This window comes from Sinocyclocheilus rhinocerous, unplaced genomic scaffold (genome assembly GCF_001515625.1).
Source record: "Sinocyclocheilus rhinocerous isolate Xijiao unplaced genomic scaffold, SAMN03320098_v1.1 scaffold142, whole genome shotgun sequence".
NCBI lineage: Eukaryota > Metazoa > Chordata > Actinopteri > Cypriniformes > Cyprinidae > Sinocyclocheilus > Sinocyclocheilus rhinocerous.
Genome location: NW_015644380.1, coordinates 353,885 through 371,365, shown reverse-complemented (window position 1 = coordinate 371,365; position 17,481 = coordinate 353,885). Strand labels below are relative to the sequence as shown.

The window sequence follows — 17,481 nt, the reverse complement described above, 5'->3', positions numbered from 1 at the left end:
TTACTAATCAAAAATTCAGTTTTAATATATTTACAGTAGGAAATTTACAAAATATCTTCATGGAACATGATCTTTAATTAATATCCTAATGATTTTTGACATAAAAGAAAAATCTATAATTTTGACTCATACAATGTATTTTTGGCAATTGCTAAAAATATACCCAAGCGACTTAAGACTGGTTTTGTGGTCCAGGGTCACATGTATGTAATAGTTCCACTCCAAATTTGGTGCAGAGTGTTTTTTCTTATATAAAAGGTAGTATAATATGCACTAAATGGATTTTTATTTGCTGAAGTTTGCAATTTTCAAGAGTTGAATGACTTAGTGAAGAAGTGAGAGGGTATGTACAGTCAGATTTTCGCTTGCTAAGGACTCTCTCTAACTGAGGGTTTCCAAAACGAAACGTACCCAGCTTGCGAACACGTGTGGCACTCTTTAAAATCTTTAATCTGTACGACGTGGCTTGATTATAAACAGCACTTGTCTTTTAAATTTCACAGTTGGTATCATAGCAACGCTTCCAGTGGTTTTGTTTCATGCCTCTGTGAGATATTTATAAATGTTTGAACTTTATAACTGCAGTGAAGTCTATCATTGTGACTGTCACTACAAGTCATGATACATCAGTCGAGTCTGCCTCTCACAAATGGTGTGGGTTGTTCTGCCACGGGTTATCTGGGATCTTTTTTTATGTTTAATTAGTTGGGCGGGTGACATTTTAAGCATGAATGTTTTGCGGGAACCAGTTTGTGAGAGCAAGACTTAAAAAAAGATACAAAAGATAACCCCCCCGGTTTCACAGACAAGACTTAAGCCTACACTGTAAAAAAAATTCCGCCATTAACCATTTAACAGGTTTTTACTGTAGCATTTTTACAGTCTTTTACCGTTAAATTCACAGTCATTTTTTACAGTGTATAGTCCCCGACTAAAATGTAAATCTGAGCTGTTTCAACTGAAAGAAACTTGCACTGACTGATCTTGAAATATGTCAGTGCCCTTGTTTTGTCTCAAGATGCACACCAGTAATGTTTTTTCTAAGGCATGTTTAGAAAAAATTACTTTAAAATCCTAATTGAACTATGGCCTAGTCCTGGCTTAAGCTAAGCCCCGTCTGTGAAACCGGGTCAAAGTGATTTATTGAATTTCTGGTGTTTTTAACCATTCAAAAGAAATGGTGGTGAAATCTTCACTCAAAAATGATCCTATTCATCACATAACTATGTGTTATCTCTCTTTTCGTGTGACCTTATAAAGTTTTATTCACGACCGATCTGCCAAAAAAAGTGAAACTATAAAGTGACAATGGATATATACAAAAAATAAATAAATATATATTAAGCAGCACAATTGCATTCAACTTTGATAATAATAAGAAAATTCAGCTTTGCCATCACAGGAATAAATTGCATTAAATATATTTGTTAAATTGTAATAATATTTCACAAAATTTCATTTCATAATATATATATATATAGTTTAAAAAATAATCAAGTAATGTGTTTATTTTTTACGCTAAATACAAGAAAGCATTATAATTTTAAGTTTTAGAATGTAAAAAAATATTATTTTTATAATATTAATACATAATAATTATGAAATCATTTTTAATAAATATGACAATGCATAGTGATCAATCTTTTATTTTTACTGAAATATTTTACTGTATGACAAATGCCACACAGAGAGTGGAAATAAAAGCGATTCATTGAAATAGAATCAGTTAATTGAAACAAACAGTTTGAACTGATTTCCAGAATGAAAATTAACTTATAAACTCTATCATAAAACTGCACGTAACACTCAAGCGCTGGGTGGCCAGTATCATCTTTTGCCTGTCCGGCCCTCTCAGCAGCCGGTGCTTACACGACCCTTGAGTGGCGGGTGGATGTTCTGACCTATGAATGCTGTTCTGTCTCTTTTCAGGTCCATCTCTATTGCAGCGAGTCTGGTGGGTGAGGATGCAAAGACCAAGTTTCTAAGTAAGATGGGCCAGCTGACCACCTCAGGTGCCATGCTGGCGAATGTTTTCCAGAGGAAGAAATGAAAGCTGCTTGGGGTGTTTCCCACGGCCCTCCACTTTCTGGGATCTCCTACTTGAAGTCAATCATCTGCCTTTCTTTTGTTTGTCTTTGATTTGATAGGCTATATTTTTAACATATTTATGTCTTACATTTTTTTCCAGCTTCCAAAGAAATTTGCACTCATGTATCAATGTTTTCCTTTTTTTTATTATGATTTTATTTCAGAGGCTTATTTGCATCACTTCACCTGTTTTTGTTTGTTTTTTGGACAATGTGAACTTCATGAAATCAAAACAATGATTCCTTCCTCGTCTTGCTGTCTTTTATGTGTTGCTGTGTCTCTGGAGAATATTTTCTACATAAGTGTGTAAAATTGTCCGGGGTTTTGTTTCTCTTATTTTGGATATGCTCCAACAGTAAATAACTGTAAAATACAGTGAATCGAGAGAACAGTACCCAATATCATGTATATTTGATTTGTGTCATAAGATAATAAAAAGCGAAGACCACTTGTGTACTTATGTACTTCTGATTCGGTGTGTCGTCTCTTGAACTCTCTAAGATTGCCTTTCAGATGTTTTTTTGCTTCCTTAGACATCTGGTTTAGTCATAATAAATCTGCATTTAAGGACTTCTGATACAGCAAATCAGTAGCTCATTGTTTGTTCCTCATGCTATCTGGCTCCGAGGTTCATATCAGTTTATATACTATCTATATACGGTCTTTAATGCAACTGAATTGTGCTGCATATTTTACACTTCGACAGGTGTTACTACAATAAACGCTTGGCCTTGAAAACCAACGAAAAAACATGAGAACATCAAAGATGTGGCTTGTTTTACCTCTGCATTTGGAGAAAAAGTTTCAAAGTTCAAGAGCCCTTTGATCACATGGTCAGCAGTTGGCGCGAAGAAATCCAGGCACGATCCTACAGAAGCCTTCGTTTTGGATTATTTGTTGACTGAACTAGAACGAAATTTGCATATTAGTTTTAATCTTTTAACTTTTGTGTTTACCTTCATCGCTAGTGTAACATTTCTTATTTCATGCAATTCCTGGTTTAAAAAAACAAGAGAGCTCATATTTGCATAAAATATTTTCTTTAGCACGAGGTGACCTGCGCATGATTTGGAGCTGATCCACTATGGTAGTATGTGGAAATTTCATCAGCTGGGATAAGTTGAAGAGGACTGTGAGTCAGATGCCAGGAACATTTCCAGACCCGGAGAGAGCGGCTGCATAAAACCACGGGAACATTCTGCCTCTCCGTGTTTTTATTCCTGTTGCGTTGTTGACTGAAGGCATAACAAGACACCAAACAGGAACTAAAAAGCCTGGGTTCCTCTCTCCTAAAGCTTGCAAGTTAGCAAAAACATTTTACGGGTGAGAGGAAAAATGAAAAAAGTCCAAATTATGACACAATACTCATAATTATAAGTCAAAACTAGGCGATACTAAATCATATTTGAGATAAAAAGTCAAAATGCCATAGCCATAATCATCATTATATAAAACCCAAAACTGAGTCTAAATATGCATACTAAGCCATAATCATGAGATGAAAAGTGACAAAAAGTTTACATTTGACAAAAAGGTGAAATTATGAAAAGTCATAATTATGACATTAATAGTCAGAATTATGACAGATGAAATTGAGAGAATAAGTTATTTTGAATTTGAAATTGTCAGATAAAATGTCATAATTATACTTGTCATAATTAACTATGTAATTATTGTAATAATCTCGTAATTTTTACATTTTATCTCATGATTCTGGCTTAATATGTCTTATCTTTACTCAGTTTTAGCTAAATAATTTTTCATCATTTTTTATGTCACATACTTTTGATAATTTTATGTCATAATTTCAACTTTTTAGTTTCATGATTATGGCCTAGTATGTCATATTTTGACTTTTTATCTCAATTATTTAATTAATCTTAGTTAGTTCATTATTTAATTAATCTCTATTATTATTTAGTATGTCATAATTTTGACTTTTTATGCAATAAATTATTTTTTTATTTCATAATTTGCATTTTGACAATTAAAAAGACTGAATTATCTGATATTTTATGTGACTTATTGACCTTCACACAGTCATGAGTGGCTGCACTACACATGCCCGACCCCCCTCCCCAAAACATATCACAATTCATTTTAATCATGAAAGCATAACATATTCACATTAGGTTGGGTTGGTTCCGTGTTGTTGTTTTTTTCATGCTTGAACAATCAGTCTGTTGTGACATCTCTACATCTGCCTGACATAACAGCTTAGAAAAGCCTCCAGGAATTGAGGACACTATGTACACCTGATCTGCATGTGGGGTGGTGCGGTAGCTGCATGAAGGAGAGCGCATGGATGCCAAAACTTGCCCTTCAGCTTTTACCGATGACTGTTATTCAAAGCAGGCAGCGGTGGCTTAAAGGAAAAGCATGGCAGCTTTGTGCTTGAAAGCAAGAGGATGGTAAATTAGTGAAAAGTTCTGGCAATGTTTCAAACACCCCCACCTACATCTCGAGAGCATCGCTATCTGCCCCATTCGCCCACTTAGACAGATGCCAAGTGAGCAATTATGAGCTGACAGTTAAGCAAGATAAGAATTACAGGCAAACAACTCACAGTTTAACATTACATAGAATGACCTTCTGTTCAGAGAGGCCACAGACTAGTGGACCATTACTTTAATCTGATTAAGAAACATTATTTTTCATTTAATGTTATTCTTCTGAAAACTGTGTAAGGTCCAGGACCAGAAAACCAATTTGAAAAAGAGTACAGTTTCCTTATCAGTTGAGGTTAATGTGCATTTCACTGGAGAAATTAAGTTTTACCTGCTGAAACTAATGGAAAAAGGAGGCGATATTATGTATAGACCTGCAAAATATTTAATGCACAAAATATGGAGTTTGTCATAGTAAACACAGGAAACAGTAAACTACTGTATTTGCATTACATACCAGTGTATTTATGATTACGATAATAAATATCATTTGAGTTGTGCCAGGATAGCAGGTTGCATAGCAACCATTAACAACATAGCATTTGATTGGACGAAAATCTGTGTAGTGCAGGATGAGTCATCTTTCAGTTTACATCTGGCAATTCTTTTTTTTCCGCCATTGAATAAATAAAAAAATAAAAAAGGTAGGCTACCTAGCTGCGACCTCTCACTTTTTTACTTACAGTTGCGAGTTTAATTCTGACTTTTCTTCTCAGAATTTATATATTTCAAAAGGCGCAATTACTGTTTTTTTTTTTATCTTATGGTGGAAACAAGCTTCCATAATTGAGGCTATGTTCAAATTCTATGCTTGCTCTTTTTCCCCCCTTTTTTTTTATAAAGAAAATGATAAACATTTTAAACAGTAGTATACTACAGTTTTTGTTTATTCTTAATCCTATTTTCCATAAAAGTTTTAATTTGGCAGTCCAATCAAATTATGAGTCAAGACAAGAGAGATGTTATTTAGGTTCATCCACACAGAAAGTTGAGGGGCAAATCAAGTGCATTGCATTATGCTCTGTTGCATGTACACTAGCAAATAGACTTCACTTTTGATTTATGGTTCACAGTTGGTTTTAACGGTACCTCACAACTTAAAAGTACAATGTATCTTCACTGCACTTTGGCTATAAGCGCAAACTAACGCGATATATGTGCTTGACGTGGCGCGGTAAAATAAACTGCTACAGAGTTGAACGCTAGTGACTGACAGTGATTGTCTGGTTATATGAACGTCTCCCCGTTTACATGTAGACTACTTTGATTACGAGAAATGGGAGGAGCGTGTGAAAAAACTGAGCAGATTCCACATGACTGTAGTGCAGTGGAAACACAGGGAGAGCAGCAGTCGAGGCGTGGGTGAGTGAACATCATGTGACATATTCTCAGCGAATGAACTACAGCAGTCTGGAGCTTCATCCCTTCATCCCAGAGCGCACAGCTGCGTCTGCTGCTGAACCTCACTGGACAATATAACAGCACTGAAGCTGAGATTACAGAGTCTTGTTTTAAAGTTTAGAATAATGAGAGTGAATTTTTCTGCTAGTTGGATATTTCAAGGATGGATCACACACTTCGTTCTTGCTCTGTGCACGCAGGTAGGTTTGCTTAAGTGTTTGCAAATGATTCTTATAAATCAAACTTTGTTTTTGAATTGTATGGGATTAATATAAACTTTAGCTATATATTTTTTGCACTCTGTTTACTGGAAACTTCTTTATCACCTCAGTGCTAAACTACCTTATTCCCTTCTATTTATTTCAGCGCTTTGTTGCGGAAACGGGTTGTGTAGCTACATTTAGTGCTGTTGTTACGATTCGTGAATGACTCGTTCTTTTGAGTCGGACCTTTGCAATGAATCTCAAAAACTGGTTCTCGTGTCGACAATTTACCTGTCTCAACTGTTCAAAAGAACCGCTTCGCGGAAATAGCTGGACATCCTGTAACTAATTTAGTCTGTTGTTCAAAATTGAGAAGACATACCTAGACAAAAGTGCTTTCTAGGCTGAACGCTCACTGGGTTTTTGAGACACATCCCCACTCTGTCCTTCCCTGTCAGATTTTTCTGAACTTTTCCATGGAATCTGAATTGTTGCACACGTTGAGGGGAACTCCATGTGGATGTGTATGTTTCTGGCATTGTGCTTTGTTCATGATGGTTTTAACCTCAAGTGTGCAGTGTTTTTTTTAATTTTTTTTATAAGAAATCATTGGATCTTTCCGCCAAATGTACACTTGATACTCATTAAATGTAAATTAGTACACTAGCAAATAGACTTCACTTTTGATTTATGGTTCACAGTTGGTTTTAACGGTACCTCACAACTTAAAAGTACAATGTATCTTCACTGCACTTTGGCTATAAGCGCAAACTAACGCGATATATGTGCTTGACGTGGCGCGGTAAAATAAACTGCTACAGAGTTGAACGCTAGTGACTGACAGTGATTGTCTGGTTATATGAACGTCTCCCCGTTTACATGTAGACTACTTTGATTACGAGAAATGGGAGGAGCGTGTGAAAAAACTGAGCAGATTCCACATGACTGTAGTGCAGTGGAAACACAGGGAGAGCAGCAGTCGAGGCGTGGGTGAGTGAACATCATGTGACATATTCTCAGCGAATGAACTACAGCAGTCTGGAGCTTCATCCCTTCATCCCAGAGCGCACAGCTGCGTCTGCTGCTGAACCTCACTGGACAATATAACAGCACTGAAGCTGAGATTACAGAGTCTTGTTTTAAAGTTTAGAATAATGAGAGTGAATTTTTCTGCTAGTTGGATATTTCAAGGATGGATCACACACTTCGTTCTTGCTCTGTGCACGCAGGTAGGTTTGCTTAAGTGTTTGCAAATGATTCTTATAAATCAAACTTTGTTTTTGAATTGTATGGGATTAATATAAACTTTAGCTATATATTTTTTGCACTCTGTTTACTGGAAACTTCTTTATCACCTCAGTGCTAAACTACCTTATTCCCTTCTATTTATTTCAGCGCTTTGTTGCGGAAACGGGTTGTGTAGCTACATTTAGTGCTGTTGTTACGATTCGTGAATGACTCGTTCTTTTGAGTCGGACCTTTGCAATGAATCTCAAAAACTGGTTCTCGTGTCGACAATTTACCTGTCTCAACTGTTCAAAAGAACCGCTTCGCGGAAATAGCTGGACATCCTGTAACTAATTTAGTCTGTTGTTCAAAATTGAGAAGACATACCTAGACAAAAGTGCTTTCTAGGCTGACCGCTCACTAGGTTTTTGAGACACATCCCCACTCTGTCCTTCCCTGTCAGATTTTTCTGAATTTTTCCCTGGAATCTGAATTGTTGCACACTTTGAGGGGAACTCCATGTGGATGTGTATGTTTCTGGCATTGTGCTTTGTTCATGATGGTTTTAACCTCAAGTGTGCAGTGTTTTTTTTAATTTTTTTTATAAGAAATCATTGGATCTTTCCGCCAAATGTACACTTGATACTCATTAAATGTAAATTATCATTACATTCCTAGGAATAGAGTAAAACTCCAGCTTAAAACTCCAAAACTCTCAAAAACTTTTGTTCCATGCAAACATTTCGGGGAAAAAAACCTAATATTGGAATTTGACAACATCTGTTATATTGTGGTTTGTGAAATTAGCTAATTTTACAGATCTTTTCTTTTTCTTTTTTTTTTTTTGTCAGCCCATTTTCATTCATATTTTCATTCATTCAGTTGTTTTCTGAGTTATCTAATGTTGCATCAGGTCAAAAGTTTAAGCATGTTTTCTTTTGCATCACATGCAGGTCTGAATATGTAGTTGCCAGGTTGTGTTTTGTTGAACTATTTATAAGCTAAATTATTTATAAATGACTTTTATTTATATATTCACTTGTAGAATACAGTAACACAACATTGCTGTCTTTTTGCATTCAAAATAGAACAAATGCAAAGCAATGCACATGACTTGACTGAACTGAGTCATTAGAACTGTGAGTTATCTGAGTGCTTCTGCTATATCCTGTGAGAACTGATTTCTCTGTGTCCGGTGCATATTTTCTAACATATAATTTTTCAGGGCGTCACTGACCATGATCTTATATATTTAGTCAATGAAAATATGTTTTGTTGCCCGAGTATAGCCTTACATTCAAATGTAGAGGATCAGAAATTAACTCTGGACATTCCTTTTGGGTTTCCTGTGTTTTTTCACATGCGTTCATCAAAAGGTCTTTAGGTCCTTCAGCAGTGGTAGAAAAACCTTCAAAATGTAATCTTTAACTATGTATACAATCTTAATAGAAACAAAGAGGAGAATATTTTCAAGTATTCAATTTATTGAATGTTTATTGTAATTTATTGCTTTAAATTTAAAGGTGATTTTAGTAAAAAAAAAAAGACATTTAGACACACTGCAGTAGGAGTAAATTTATATATATTTTATACTGAGTTTCATGTACATCAAGGAATATAGGACACAACTTGTTTCATCATTTGAATAAATTGGTTTTAGTGAAGTGAACTAGTCCCTTGTTTAGACTAAACTTTTGAGGGGAACTCCATGTGGATGTGTATGTTTCTGGCATTGTGCTTTGTTCATGATGGTTTTAACCTCAAGTGTGCAGTGTTTTTTTTAATTTTTTTTATAAGAAATCATTGGATCTTTCCGCCAAATGTACACTTGATACTCATTAAATGTAAATTATCATTACATTCCTAGGAATAGAGTAAAACTCCAGCTTAAAACTCCAAAACTCTCAAAAACTTTTGTTCCATGCAAACATTTCGGGGAAAAAAACCTAATATTGGAATTTGACAACATCTGTTATATTGTGGTTTGTGAAATTAGCTAATTTTACAGATCTTTTTTTTTTTTTGTCAGCCCATTTTCATTCATATTTTCATTCATTCAGTTGTTTTCTGAGTTATCTAATGTTGCATCAGGTCAAAAGTTTAAGCATGTTTTCTTTTGCATCACATGCAGGTCTGAATATGTAGTTGCCAGGTTGTGTTTTGTTGAACTATTTATAAGCTAAATTATTTATAAATGACTTTTATTTATATATTCACTTGTAGAATACAGTAACACAACATTGCTGTCTTTTTGCATTCAAAATAGAACAAATGCAAAGCAATGCACATGACTTGACTGAACTGAGTCATTAGAACTGTGAGTTATCTGAGTGCTTCTGCTATATCCTGTGAGAACTGATTTCTCTGTGTCCGGTGCATATTTTCTAACATATAATTTTTCAGGGCGTCACTGACCATGATCTTATATATTTAGTCAATGAAAATATGTTTTGTTGCCCGAGTATAGCCTTACATTCAAATGTAGAGGATCAGAAATTAACTCTGGACATTCCTTTTGGGTTTCCTGTGTTTTTTCACATGCGTTCATCAAAAGGTCTTTAGGTCCTTCAGCAGTGGTAGAAAAACCTTCAAAATGTAATCTTTAACTATGTATACAATCTTAATAGAAACAAAGAGGAGTATGTTTATTGTAATTTATTGCTTTAAATTTAAAGGTGATTTTAGTAAAAAAAAAAAGACATTTAGACACACTGCAGTAGGAGTAAATTTATATATATTTTATACTGAGTTTCATGTACATCAAGGAATATAGGACACAACTTGTTTCATCATTTGAATAAATTGGTTTTAGTGAAGTGAACTAGTCCCTTGTTTAGACGAAACTTGTTGTCATCAACAAATCTGATAAGGAAATCTTATTTCCTCATGAATTTCCATGATACCCATGGATTTTTCCAACTGGCATGATGGATAAATCCATTGATCCATGATCAATCCCAGGAAACCTGAATAGGAAAATGTTTGCTTCCGCTTCCGCTTTTTTTTTTTTTTTGCTTTAGAGAGATAAAGAGAGCTTTTGTATTTCATAAATCTTCTTCTGTAGTCCCTATACAAACAATATTTCTCTTCCATTTCTATCATTTGAAAATATGTGTTGGCTAGAATACAGAAAACTAAGGCTTGAAAGCAATTTATTTTTCACTGGACCGTGCAAAAAGTTGAATTTGAGCATTATTTCTACCTATTTTAACAGTCTACAAAGAAGCACCTGGTACTTCAGCCAAGTCCTTTTCACCTCCACGAGAGCCCAGTATGCTGAGCTTGGCACTATTTTCTTTTTTTATTGTCTTTTACATGAGTGACAGCTAGATTTTCTCAGATTTGCACTGAATTAAAGGATTGCATTTAATTCTGCCCTGCTGTTAAACCGTGGAATGCTTTTGTGGTATCTGGAGGGATGTGGGTGGTGTTCTTTGCTTTTCTTCTTGCTTTTTTCTTCCTCTGAGTTGGGCAATACCCCCTCACCATACACACACACTCCCCCACTCTTTCATTCCCTGATGCTTTTACCACTCAAATGATCCTTATTCCTTGAAGATTCTCATTCCCCGACCAGAGCGAATGTTCAAACAGGCCAAACTTTGTGTAGTTTTTCTGTTACTATATAAATCACCCAACGGATTGGAGATACAGTGACCCCAAAAAATATCTGAACGCTTAAGCCACACTTAAAAATGCCTGAATGCCATTGCATCAGATTACTGAATAACCAATTGGCATGCAGTTTAAGAAAAATAACAAAATTTTTTAAAGAAAGAATGTTTTCACAATAGTAAAATAAGAAATGTACTATTCAAAATTAAATTGATACTGATCAAACTTGGGACCCCTTGGTTAAAAGTCATTATAAACATGGCTCAGAAAGGTAAGGCTTGTTGTTAGTTTTATGTTGAGAAAAAGAATATGAGCTACCATTCAAAAGTTTGGAATTGAAAAGATGTTTTAATATTTGTGAAAGAAGTCTCTTATGCTCACCAAGGCTGTGTTTGTTTGATCAAAAACACAGTAAAACAGTTATAATGTCAAATTATTACAATTTAAAATAAGTTTTTTTTCTGATGGCAAAGCTGAATTTACAGCTGCCTTTACTCCAGTCTTCAGTGTCACACGATCCTTCAGAAATCATTCTCATATGCTACTTTTATAAAGAATATCTCTTTGGATTTGAGACTTTAGTCTTTGCAACTTTACAGATCTTCTTTATGCACCAAGAGCTTGTAACACTCCAAAGAGAAAGGAAAAAATTAAATTGCATCATATGACCCCTTTAAAGAGCTAACACATTTGCATCTTCAGATGGGCAACTTATTGCATGATTTTCCTTTGAATGCAGGAAAATACATTTTCGCCCATTGCGACGGCAGCTTGAGCACAAAGTGCCGTGATTGTGGCCATGAAGAATACCAGCCGGACTGGAACAGTGACACTAAATGTATTGCTCAGAAGTTCTGCGATGAGGGTCAGTGTCACATAATGTGTGTAAAGAAAGAATGTTGTTTAATTTTGCATTATATTTTGACACCACGCACCAATCATTCTCTGCAGGTAAAGGATTTAACCGCACTCGTTTACACAACCCTACAGCGGCTGAACCTTGTCAGTGCAAGCAGGGTTTCCACTGCTCTCTGATCAACTGCGAATACTGTGAGGCCATTAAAAAATGTCCTGCAGGAGAAGGAGTCGTAATGGGCGGTAAGAGCTTGTGGTGACTCTACATTGATAAAGAAATAGTTCATGACATGAAGGAGAGCATAGAATGATAGGATTTTCATTATAGGGTGAACTATACCTTTTATAAGCTTATTCAGAAGTTTAAAGTGGGAGCCATTAATCATATGTCTTATAGATAGATGAAGTGTACCCTTAATTGAGAGTGCAGTAAATCAGTGGCTTTTTCAGCTCTGTGGTTTTGAGCACAAGGTTTAGTGCCAAATGGAAAGGAACACTATAATACAGTTTGCAGAAATGGATCTGGACACACTGTAGTTTACATTTTATCTTTAGCATCTTGACATTTACACTGTAATTAAAATTAAAAGACATCACAAGGCTTTCTGTAGACTATCTCTATTTATATGCTCTGTCTATCTGTCGTTCCTTCTATTCTATCTATCTATCTGGACAGATAGAATTATAGATAGACAGACAGACAGACAGACAGACAAACCGGTAGAATGGCCAGACTGATGGATGGATGGACAGATGGAACCATAGAATGGTAGATAGACAGACAGAACAATAGATGGATAGTATGATTGATAGGTGGATAGATAGAACAGTTAATAGGTAGATAGATGATGGATGGATAGATGAATAATAGGTGGATAGATAGAACAATAGATGGATGGATGGATGATTGATAGATGGATAGACAGAATGATGCATGGATAGACCGATGTATAAACCAATTAAACGATAGAACAGTAGGCAGGCAGATATAACAATAGATAGGTAGAATTATGGATAGGTGGATAGATTGATGATAGAAGAATAGAATGGTAGATAGAAAGATGGATAAGTGGATAGAAAGAATGGTAGATGGATGATGGTCAGATGGATGGGTAGATAGATGGATAGAACAATAGAACGCTGGATAGACAGACGAAGCGATAGATGGATAGAATAATGGATCGGTAGATAGAATAGTAAATGGAACGATGGATGATAGGTGGATGGATGATAGATGTATAGAACGATGGTTGGATGGATAGTAAACAGAAATACAAATGAGAAGGAAAATTAATGCAATAAAGTTAGACTTAAGATAAATAAAATAAGCTTTTGAATGTGCTCAATTGTCTATTGAAATCTGTCTCTCTGTCTATAATTCTTTATCGCTTTCTTCGTTGTAGAGACGGGCAGAGCTTCCTGTGTGCCTTGTCAATATGGATATTTCTCAGATTCCATATCAATAGAAGCCTGCAAGAAATGGACAGAGTGAGTATGCCTCTAATCTAAGCTTAAAAAGTCAATACAATAACAACTCCATAGGTTTAACAACAGCTGGGAGTGTGTGCCACAAACATGCCTGTCCTCTGAGTCACACACACACAACTGTTCTTTAACAGGACTCATTTGTAAAGTCACAGCTCTCAATCTCACAGGCGTTGTTTGTCTGGGGAAGGTCTCAGGCATGCTTGGTCATTTTTTAAAGCCCCCGCAGTCTTACCGCACTGTGGTATTATGATTAATTTCACCACCACTTCCCCTAGAAAGAGCCCCTTTTCTTTTTGCTCTTTGTATTTGTGGTTCCTCGTAGAAGAGAAAATTGGGACTGATCAGATCAGAAGTGACCAGACTGTTTGGCTGCCCTCTTTTGATATACCTAATTCTATTCCAGTTGTAAAGCTTACAATATTTCCAAAGCATATTCACTGTATTGATATATCTAATTCTGTTCCAGTTGTAAAGCTATCGGCAAGACCGAGAAACAGTCAGGAAGCTCTAAGACCGATGTGGTGTGTGGAGTCCATTCTCCTGGTAGGTTATTTCAAATGTTTATGTTCGGCCTCAAAAAAAACTATTGAAGCTTAATACAGTGATTGAAATTATCAAAATATCAGAAGAATATCAGAGAATTTTAAATCTGGTCATGTCATAGAAGTTCTATAGTAAATATATACAGAATAAAAAAATATTCATGAAACAATTCTTATTACTATTATTAAAGTTGAAAACAGATGTGCTGTTTAATATTTTGGTGGAAACTTTTATAATATTTTTTCTTGGATACATGAAGAGCATTTATTTAAAATAGAAATCTTCCATAGTATTATAGAATCTATACACTCACTTTTAAAAAAGGATTCTTACTGATATTTACATATATGAATTTGAATACTGATATATATATAAAAATTCATTTACAGTATTCACAATCATATATAAATTCACACGCACACACACATTCACAATATTCATTTACAGTATTCAAAAGTCAGATATGCATGTATAATATATATTTAAAAAATTTAAATGTATATATTTAAAATTCCTTAAAATCCAGTAGTCTCAAATGACTGTAAAATATTTTATTTTTGACTGTAAAAAAATTACTCAAAATGAGTGGGAACCCATATTTAATGTAATATCTGGTGTCTGTAATTGTAATTGTCTGTAATCTGCCTACTTGAATCGACATGCACAGCTGCCAAATTTTCTCTATATTGTAATCATTATGATCACATATGTAACAATCGCTTTAATGGGCTTCTGCCTAAAATTAATTCGTGTTAGCTAGCTGTATGATTCTATTATCTTAAACCGTTCATTTGTGAAATGAACATTACTTGAACACATTCACTTCTGCTTTGTAATGTAGACACATGCATTTTCTGTAAAGCTGCTTTGAAACAATGTGTATTGTGAAAAGCACTATACAAATACATTTGAATTGAATTGAATTGAATTGTAACTTTTGGTAGGAATAGTTTGCATGTGTTTCTTTGTTGCTCAAGAAATTTTGCCACTCATGCAAGAGCAATAAATGTGATTTAACAGCAACACAGAAAACAATTTACTAGACCCTCTATGATGATCTGAATAACTGAGAAGCTTCACAAAGCGGTGTGACGAATAAACCTCCTCATCCTCCTCAGGTATGACACCCTGGGTGCTGGTGGCCATCCTCTCGGTCATCATTGTGGTGTCCCTGGTTGTTCTCTTTTTGTTTTGCTGCAAGGATAAGCTGAACTTCCTCTCAGGTAAATTTAGTTCAGGGTTATGTATATTTGCTACATTTTGTGGTAGATTCTTGTCTATGTTGTTGATTAAAGCTTATTTTCTGACACCACAGTAAATCTACGCACTTGCGTCCAAAACCTGAAAGGAAGTAGGAATCAACAGGTAAGTAAGAAAATCTGAAAACTGTAGCCTTGTTCCAAAACCTAGTGACGGAGACTTAAAGCAGGTGCACACCAACAACAATAACTATATTAGCATCCACAACAATGGACTATAATGTTCTGTGTATTTTAAGCACTCACAGAAGTAACATTGTCTGTCATTTTAAAAGCTTTTTAAAAGAGAATTTTCATCATTTATCAGCTGGAAAAAAATTATTCTGAAAGTGATTCCAACAATATCATTCCTCTGTTTTGTTTTTGTTATAGTTGTGGTGTGGACTGCCCTATTATCACACTATTATAATGATTATTAACCCTCATAATACATTCAAAAGCTGTATAGTATTTTTATTTTATTATTTTATCATTATTTTAAATTGATGTTTTATAAAATAGTTATTTTATAAATTTGTTATTTTATTAAACAATCTTGAATTAATATTTTTTCAAGTAAAACAAACCATACTGTATCTGATCAGCAACTTTTCATTAATGAGTGAATTTTAAAATAAATTAAGTTTCGAATGTTATCATGCTATTACATTGTTTTTACTGTATTTACCCCCCTTTTTTTAAATAAAAAAATTGAGAAATTATTTTAGAAAAAAACTGATGCAAAGTATATATAATTTTTCAATATTGATGAGATATTTTATTTGAATTTATCATTGTATGAAATTTATCGGAGTATATAATCGGAGAAATACCAGTTTGAACCACATTGGAAAGAATGGAATTGAATTAAATTCCTTTGAATTTATAACTCATAATTGCTCAAAACCAGTCCAAATTTATGAAACCAACATATTTATTTCTAACAAAATGTCAAAAACAAAAAAAATATATAAAAGTTTTCAAACAAAATAACTACTTTTTATTTGTATAAACGTTCACTTTTAGATGAAAAAAATTATTAAAGATTAAAGTTGATACATTTTTCATGCTGAAATGCTTCATCAATACTGTACATATTTATGTTTATCAAGAAAATTCAGTGCCGAAAGTGTGTCAGATATGGGAAAAAGGCTAAATATTTTTTACAAAAGTTTTTTGACACTAATATATCTTCATATATTATTTTACAAAAATAATTTGACAACTAATGGTACTCCATACATATATGGACATATATATATATACAATAACCTGACCCGATCATGTGTATTTTGAGGGTTGTAAAGAATTTGTAAAGTTTTGTTTCATTACTAAAATCTATCTGTGCATTTTTTTTTAGAAAGATTTATGTATCTCTTCTGGGTCAGAATGGACCCAAATGCATTATGAGGGCTAAAACTTTATAGTTATTGATATAGTTATCGTACTTATTGTGACCGGCTTTCCTTCTTTTAGGAAACTGTGACTTCATACCACGGTGACAACGGTCCACAAACCCTCCCTCTGATTTGCCAAGAACTAACCCCCCCAGAGCCCCTGATCACACGTCCCAGCACCCAATTAACCATTCTTGATGAAACATCGACTTCCACGGACCAAGAACAGGACCAGGACCGAGCCGAAACCTCATCAGGCAGCTCCAGCGAGGACTCCGGAGTTGGGACTGTGTCTCCTCTGTCAGGCAGCTGCTGCAGCTGTGCGCTTCCCATGAAGGAGCCCATGGAGGTCGGAGAGAACGAGGACTGCAGTCAGCTGGTGGCCACGGGTTTGGCGACATGCTGCTCCTGCAGGACAGGAGACGCCATTGGAGAAAACGTGCAGGTCGTCGACCTGAAAGAACCTCTGCTGTGTGAGAGCTGCTCGTCAGACGTCCTGCCAGCCTGCGATTACATGGATCTGCAGCGCTCCCAGGAACTCTGTCTGGACTACAGCAGCCCTGCTGGCAAAGAAGCCATGTCGGAGATGAGAGGCATCTATGGGGAGCGAGGTCCGGTTAAAGGGACCTATATATAATCTATGAACTCTATATATTTATAAATTATAAATATAAATGTATTTATATGGGGGATACGGTGCAAGAATTCATTAAATCGATTAAAAGTGACAGTAAATGTTACAATAGAAATCTATTTTAAATTAATGTTATTCTTTTGAATGTTCAATTCATCAAAGAATCCTGTATCCATAAACACAGTAAGCAGCACAATTGTATTCAATGTTGATAATGATGAGAAATGTTTCTTGAGCAGCAAATCAGCATATCAGAATGATTTCTGAAGGATCATGTGACACTGAAGATTGGAGGAATGATGCTGAAAATTCAGCTTTGCATCACAGGAATAAATTACATTTAAA

General features: G+C 34.9%; 2 protein-coding genes across 2 annotated transcripts in view; both read left to right on the top strand.

The window, feature by feature from the left end:
- The window catches only part of LOC107758280 (lisH domain and HEAT repeat-containing protein KIAA1468 homolog), a 68,301-nt gene extending 65,980 nt beyond the window's left edge, over positions 1–2,321 (top strand). Inside the window, exon 30 of the mRNA XM_016575986.1 lies at positions 1,930–2,321. Coding sequence (XP_016431472.1) covers positions 1,930–2,050 — 121 coding nt within the window. The 3' untranslated portion in view covers positions 2,051–2,321. The remainder of the gene's footprint in view (positions 1–1,929) is intronic.
- A 3,369-nt stretch (positions 2,322–5,690) lies between these two features.
- Positions 5,691–17,481, top strand: part of LOC107758279 (tumor necrosis factor receptor superfamily member 11A-like) — an 18,027-nt gene continuing 6,236 nt past the window's right edge. Inside the window, exons 1-11 of the mRNA XM_016575985.1 lie at positions 5,691–5,709; positions 5,793–5,897; positions 7,025–7,129; positions 10,581–10,651; positions 11,684–11,846; positions 11,933–12,079; positions 13,240–13,324; positions 13,791–13,867; positions 14,986–15,090; positions 15,183–15,232; positions 16,582–16,851. Of these exons, the coding sequence (XP_016431471.1) occupies positions 5,691–5,709; positions 5,793–5,897; positions 7,025–7,129; positions 10,581–10,651; positions 11,684–11,846; positions 11,933–12,079; positions 13,240–13,324; positions 13,791–13,867; positions 14,986–15,090; positions 15,183–15,232; positions 16,582–16,851 (1,197 nt within the window). The remainder of the gene's footprint in view (positions 5,710–5,792; positions 5,898–7,024; positions 7,130–10,580; positions 10,652–11,683; positions 11,847–11,932; positions 12,080–13,239; positions 13,325–13,790; positions 13,868–14,985; positions 15,091–15,182; positions 15,233–16,581; positions 16,852–17,481) is intronic.